The 7,292-nt window shown below is 53.6% G+C and overlaps 1 protein-coding gene across 1 annotated transcript in view; it reads left to right on the top strand.

Annotated features, from left to right (window-relative positions):
- The first annotated feature begins 430 nt into the window (after window positions 1–430).
- LOC114007621 (transmembrane protein 132C) overlaps window positions 431–7,292 on the top strand; it is an 86,749-nt gene continuing 79,887 nt past the window's right edge. The window contains exon 1 of the mRNA XM_027771379.1: window positions 431–1,314. Within this exon, the coding sequence (XP_027627180.1) occupies window positions 455–1,314 (860 nt within the window). The 5' untranslated portion in view covers window positions 431–454. The remainder of the gene's footprint in view (window positions 1,315–7,292) is intronic.

The following is a 7,292-nucleotide window of genomic DNA, read 5'->3' as shown; positions in this document are numbered from 1 at the left end:
AGATATTTGACTGACAATTTGAGGTGCCACATCACATTCTAAATTTCCATACATTCTTGGACTTACTCATGGGCTGTACCTCACTGGTCTTTCTGTCCATGCACTATTGTCATTAGCTACACTGTACCACATGCAAGTCATGCATAAAAATGTCCGCTTTAGTCTCGTAGGGTCAGCTTTGTGAGGAAATCACTGCCATTCGATTCAGCAGTTCTCACCCTGCAGTCTTGGCTGCCCACGTCTGAGCCTCACATGAATACGCAGTCTGTAGACTCAGCCATGGCTGATTGCAGAAATAGAAAAATTCTAGCCAAGCAGACTTCAGATCTCCACCTCTCGTGTATAAGTTAGCAATTGAACCAGCCTGACGACTTTGGAGGGGCCTCTGGGTAACTCTCTCTCTCTCGTCTCTCCTCCCCCTTCAGTAATAGAGGGCCGCGGGCTCGCAGACGACATGCAGAGAGTCTCCTCGCTGCCGCCCTACCTCCCTGTGAGCTACCACATCGCCCGAGCGGAGACCTCCTTCTTCCTGAAGGAAGCCAGCCAGGACGTGCTGCGCAACTCCAGCCTGCGGTCCAGAGTGGAGTCCTTCTTCACCTACAAAGCCACGCAGCCGCCCGCAGTGAACGTCAGCTATGGGCCTTTTTCTGTGGAGAAGATCGTGCCTCTGGATTTAATGCAGACTTCAAACTTTTTAGGCCCAACTAAGAAGTTCAGTTTTGACTGGAAACTGAAGGCCTACGTGCTGCGGGAGAGGATCTACCTGAGCCGGCCCAAGGTGCAGGTCCTGTTCTACGTCGTGGGCCGGGACTGGGACGACCACGGCTCCGGGGAGAGGCTGCCCTGCCTGCGTGTCTTTGCCTTCCGGGAGACGCAGGAGGTGCGGGGCAGCTGCCGGCTGCAGGGGGAGCTGGGGCTGTGCGTGGCCGAGCTGGAGCTCCTGGCCAGCTGGTTCAGCCCCCCCACGGTGGTCGCAGGGAGGAAGAAGCCCGTGGACCAGCCGGAGGGCAGCCCGGTGGAGCTCTACTACACGGTGCAGCCGGGCGACGAGCGAGGGGACTGCGCTGGGGGGGACGTGAGGAAGGGGAACGCCATCCGACCAGGCCGGGCTGGGCTGGAGGAGCCCACGTCCCACCTGCAGAGGATTGGCACTGTGGGCCTTTATCGGGCCCAGGAGAGCACCCAGCTCAGCGAGTTGCGTTTGGATAGCAACGTGGTCATCTGGCTACCCTCCCGGCCGGTCAAGCAGGGCGACGTGGTCACTGCCTATGTCACGGTCCCCAGCAATGCCACTGTGGACCTCTTCATCTTGAGGTAGGTGCCCGATTGTCTCCCAGGTTGTCTTTGGCCTGCCCAGTGTGAGATTGGCTTCCGTGCTGTGGACAGGTTGTCAAGGAGGGTCAATGTTCTCTGCCTTCGGGGACCCTCGAGAATAAGTGGGAGCAGGTTACACCTGCACGTGCGTCCCGTGGCTCTTGCACAGGGTGTTACATGGGGGTCGCATGGTTGAGAGCACCTGCAGGGAGCCCCAGAGAGGGCAGACAGAGGAGTTACACTGTCTCACTCTGTGTGTCTATGTAAAAAGAAACAGGAGTAATAACCACTTTTGAAAAACAGCTGGTGCGTTAAATGTTGCCTGTTAGTAGCTGGGAAACCTCCGCTGAGGAGTGCAGCATAGCTATGATTGAAGGAACGTGCCGACAGAGCGCTGTTAGGGAGAGGTCTTCTGTCTCATGAAACAAAATAACAAAAACCTGAAATTACAGCAACAGAATAACTCATCTCCCACAATTACAGCAACAGAATAACATCTCCCACGCCCTCTGGCCGGCAGACAGAACTGAAGTCTCACTGGGACCGTCCTGTCACTGGTCATAAACGATTCTAATGATTCTGAAACCTGATACAGAAGCACCTGCTCTCCAAGGATAATTATTACAAAGGGGGAGAGTCACTCAGAGTGAATCCTCTTAGAATGTAGATGATACTTCAAAAAATATTTTCTTGGGGGGACCAGCAGTTAGCGTAATGGCTATGTCGCGGGACTCCCATGTAGTCGACCACAATTCGCGTCCCGGACCCGGTGGCTTAAAACTCACGCCGGGCCCATGTGCGTGCGTACCCAAGATCCTGAGAGGAGAATGGAGAAGAAGGGATTGCGGCGTGACCATCCCCCCGGGGGCTGATTTCTCGCTTTCTGTCTCTCTGTCTCTCTCTGTCTGTATGGCGAGCACATGGACCCTATAGCGAAAACCTCTAAAAAAATTTTTTTTTTCCTTGGGACCAGCTGTTGGCATAATGGCTATGTCACTGGACTCCTATGTAGTCGACCATGGTTCGAGTCCTTGACCTGCTGGCTTAAACTCATGCCGGGCGCATGTGCATGCGTGCCCAAGATCCCAAGAGGAGAGTGGAGGAAAAGGGATTGTGGCATGGCCATTCCCCCTGGGGGATGATTCCTTGCTTTCTGTTCTCTGTCTCTCTTTGTCTTTCGGGCGAGCGCACACACCCTATAGCAAAAAATTTTCTTGACTTTTGCTTAAAAAGTAGAAGTTATAAAAATAGTTTCCTCTCCTATTTAAAATTTGTAATTGCAACAATGCTTTGATTCTTTTTAGAATAAAAATCATGTAGTGATGAGCTGCTTGCAAAACATTTGCAGAGTAGAGTGATCACTTGCTGTACTCTATTGCGTTTTGTTTTAACGTGCCGTGTCACTATCAGAATGCACTTTTTTAAAGGTCTGCTTGTTCTTTTAACAAAAAGCACTGAAAGGCTTTATCCGTTTCTCAAAGAAGGTCTGGGTCGTTGGGATTCGAACAGTTCTCGTCTGACATGTCAGTCTTGTCATCGTCCTCATCACCTTTCATCCCGTCCCTGAGTGGACAAGTGTCGGAGGCACTAGTTTGCTTGTGTTTTGGATGTGGTCGGGGGACTTTTACGACACCCTGCGTCCTGTACGAAATGGAGGTTCCCTTTCTGGGAGATTCCATCACGTTTCTGTCGGACGTCCTTAGTTGTCAGCCAGGCACCACCGAATTGTGGCGAGGACAGACCCAGGTGTCAGGGTACTCCGACTTATTTGAGCTGCCACAGCCACGAAACTGCAGGGGCAGGATGGTCGCAGCCTGGATGCAAGGACCAGGGTTTTCCTCCCGCCTGCCTGAGATGGGAGAGACACTGCTCTGGGAGATCTGAGTTTAGTCTCCCGTGAGGTCTCTGCCCCTCTGTCTCAGACCACTCCACTGCAGGGCGGACACGAGCAGCCTTGGCTTCGGCACCTGGAGAAAGAGGACGGGGCGCTGCCACGTGGGGCGAGCTGTCACACGAGAGTCGTCATGTGTTCCCGCGTGCGCTTGACTCGCTTCTCGCTTCACAAACGCAGGCTCTGCTGTCTGCAGGGGCTGGTTTGAGCCCCGCCTCAGGGCTGCTGGGTTTAGGGTGCAGGGCCCACCGACCTGCTCCCTGGAGAGGAGGAGCTGTTCTCTGTATTTTTCAGCACAGAGACGGGCGTGCTGGCCCACCTTCCCTCCCCCATGTGTGTCTGTGACCTTAGGAAAGTCATCTGCTTGCCCTGCGCCTCAGCCTCCTCACCTCTGAAAGAGACAGAACCCGAGTTGCTGCATCTGCAGGAGTCAGGGTTCTGCGGGCTCATGTGTACCCACAAGGTGCTCGTCACAGTGTCTGACAGACTTCTCTGTGAATGCTGAATGACTCCAGGGCTGTTTTCAAACATCCGTCAAACCTCGATAGTGTCGAACTCTCCTTTAGCCGTAAACGGACATTGTCCCTTGCTCAAAACAGGGCAACCATGTTTGCTCGGAAAGTTGTATCGATGTCTACTTTGCTGTGATTGTGTCTGAAGATCAGTGTCTTTTTAGGCAGGGACCTTTGGAGCACAGAGGGCCCTAATGGCATGGTTCTGAGGTGCGGGACTCAGCCACATTTCGGGGTGCTGCTGTCCGCAGCTGTGGGAGTGACAGTGAAGTTGGTGTGAGGTTCACAGGTCGGGGGCAGCACCTTTTCTCTCCAGGAGTTCAGGAACTTGTGGAACCCCGCATCTCTCCAGCTGCCTTCACCCACTGCTACATATTAGAATACAGAACTCTACCCAGGCCACAGAGCCAGGGGGACGTTGAAGACCACCACTGGGGTCTTTCTCCTGGATATTCATGGGAACTTGCACGGGGACCTGAATGGTCTCTCCTGACTGTGAAGTGTGAACACGTTCTCTGTCGTCACATTGCAGGATGGCCTCACAGATAAAGCCCTGATATTTAGTGGTAGCCTGGGCTTCTTGGGAATTTTTGCAACCCCAATGCCAGACACGGAAACTTGGCTTGAGCCTCTATTGCAGCAATGGTTTCATAAATAACACCCTTGTAGACGAAGAGAAGCAGGCTGGATTTCGTCTGCAACTTCAGGAGCTCATGCAGTGACCACTCTGGCTTTATGATGCAGTGGGTCCCAGAGACTCCAAGGCCAAGATGTAGAACGTTGAACTCTGCTTCCCAAAGCGCTAATGTTACATGGAAGCCTGGTTTGAGAAAACAGAGAAAGGCATAGTTAGTAGCAGACATGAAAACTGCATGGGCAGCCATGCTCTATCCTGTGCGTCTGCTCCACGGGAGCAAGGCCCTGACCTTGGGGCTCCCTGCCGGACCCCTGGCCCCGAATAGCCGTGAACACTTGCACGAATGCAAAGTCAAACACAGAACGTCAAACTGTATTGTGAACGTTCTGTCTCGTGGGTGTTTTCCTTCGTAACTGGCTCACTCGGGTTCCTGAAATGAAGGTCAGGGTTTTTTGGAATGGCCAGCCTTGTGGTGCAGGCAGTAGACGCTCAGACCGCACGGGGTACCGGGGTTCGTGCCCCAGGTCTACAGGAGCATGGGGACATTCCGAGGGTACACACATGGTCTTGGATGGCGGCAGGCCTGGGGGGAGGCAGCAGCAGAAAGACCCTGCCGAGGGTCCCCCACCATGCACCCCATCTAACATGAAGGAAAGAAACTTTTCAAAAGGCCCTTCTTTATTAAAATGAACCAAAACAAACAAAAGTGATCCCTGAGCACCACCATGTAATTCACTATTACAAGAACGTGCAAATATATCGGCCACTGGGGTCCTCGGTTCCCGAATTCTCACCGCCATCTTGGTGTACCCGACTGCTCCTGAAGCCCTCAGCATGCTGCAGAGGGGACTCCTTCCCCAAAGCGGGGCCTTAGGAGATATAGGTGGCTCTTGGCTCTGGAGGTCATTATGGAGAAGTGGGGGTGTCCCTGAACCTTGGCCCTGTCATTAATCAACTAAAGCAAAAGTGAGGATCGTTCATCCTCTCCAATTTAAAATAAGCTGGCCTAATTGAAATAAGTAATTCATAGAAGACGAAGGAGATTTATTCCCCACTTGTGAACAGTTCTGAGCCCTGCCTTAGGGATGCTGGGAGAGTCATAAAAATTCTTTTCTGAAAAGGAGATTATAGCCTGCTGCTAGCGTGAATCTACGCACGGGGAGTAGACCCAGCTCCCCGTCTTAGCCTAATGAAGAGGGTAATTAGTGAGGGACTGGCAGTCAGCTGTGTGGGAGTCCAGCGACGTAACCTTCGCACCACCAACTGGTCCCTGTTTTCCTTTCTTTTCTTAATTTAGGTTTTTGCCGTAGGCGTGTACACTCAACTGAGGGGGAAAGAGAGAGAGAAAGTGAGACGTCACTCCCCAGGGAGGATGGCCACACCAGGACCCCTCTCCTTCAGTCTCCTCCTGGAATTTTGGGCACTTACGCACACTCGCCCAAGGTGATTTTTATCCCTCCAGGACTGGGACTCGAGCTTTGGTCAGCCATGTGGGAATCCAACACCTTAACCACCATGCCACCTGCTGGCCCCAAGGCCAGGTTTCTTAACCACTGTGTCCCTGCCATCAGGGATGGCACCGTGGGTACCGTCCTGCACCCTGTAGGTGTCTAGCGCACCCCTAGCCTGCCCCTCCAGGCACCAGTAGCCCCTCCCCCTCTGCTCCAGTTGCAAAGACCAGAACATCCCCAGACGTAGCTGTCAAGTACTCATGGGGACAGAATCCCCTAAGCGACAGCCCCTGGTCTGCAGCCTTGAGCCTGCAGAGACCACAGCGATCTGAAGGGTCTGTGAGATTTTGGTGGAAAATTCAGAAACGTGGAGACTGATTCCTTGGCGTTTTGTGGGGAAGGCTGTTGGAATGCATTTCCTGGTTTTGGTCTGACAGTATGTACGGAGGTGTCTTTATTCTATTCCTCCCTTAGACTTAGATTCTGGGCAGGAAGAAACTCCTTATTAGTAAACACTTTTAAAGTTAAGCCACCATCCTGTCCTCCCCGCCTTGTGTCTCCATCCCCAGCAGCTGGTCCAGGGCTGGGTTCACAGCAGGTGCAATAAAAACTAAGCCTATGAAAGTGTCTTCTGTCAAGGGCCCAGGTGTTTGGCCACCGTGCTGTCAACTAGCCATGTTCTTAGATTCTTGCCGCTCACAGGGAAGTATTTCTTTGTTATGCTTTGTACCATATCGCATTTAGAAGCCACTCAACATTTAAAAGTTTTTGAACTTCATTTATCTAGTGAGAGAGACAGAGACCATCTCCCCAGCAGGGCCTCCATGACACAGCCCCCCGTGCAGCCTCGGCCAGTTCCCAGTCACAAGGCATGCGAGTGCCCCGTGTGAGCAGGGAGGTCTCTGGGTGTGAACCCAGAACCCTCCCATGTGGGTCGGCCTCGAGGACCGCTGCATTCTCCCCTGTCCTGCTGCACTTCGCCTTCTCTGCAGCCAGCATGGCCAAAGCAGGGACCAGCTGCTTACGTCAGACATGTAGGCGGGCAGTGACAGAGCGGCTCTCCCTCGCCCAGGATCCCAGGGAGGCGTGAAGCTGCCTGGGGTTACTTGATAGGACCTGAGTCGCAGCCCACCCCATTGTCTCTCAGCCAGCTCCCCCAGCCCCCAGGGCAACGCATATGGTGTGTGCTGATTATGCACTCACAGCTCTGAGAGAACCCCACCTGTCACCATGGCCGGCGCGAACCCTGGACGGACCACGGCACTGGGCACACTGCACCCAAGGGCGTAGCCACTTCTCAACCCCAGACCGAGCCCCTGGATTTACTGGTTCTCGACAGAGGCTGGAAATGGAGCTTTCTCTACAGATGCGCTTTCTACCACGTGGGGACAGCCCGAGGACCCGCTGCGAGCTGACACGTGAGTCAGAGTGCCACTGCCCCGCCCCCGGCGCGTCCTGGCTTCGTCCGTCTCCTTCCACACGCAGAG

Source organism: Tupaia chinensis, unplaced genomic scaffold (assembly GCF_000334495.1).
Source record: "Tupaia chinensis unplaced genomic scaffold, TupChi_1.0 Scaffold000211_1, whole genome shotgun sequence".
Taxonomy (NCBI): Eukaryota; Metazoa; Chordata; class Mammalia; order Scandentia; family Tupaiidae; genus Tupaia; species Tupaia belangeri.
This window is presented reverse-complemented; position numbering and strand designations above follow the sequence as displayed.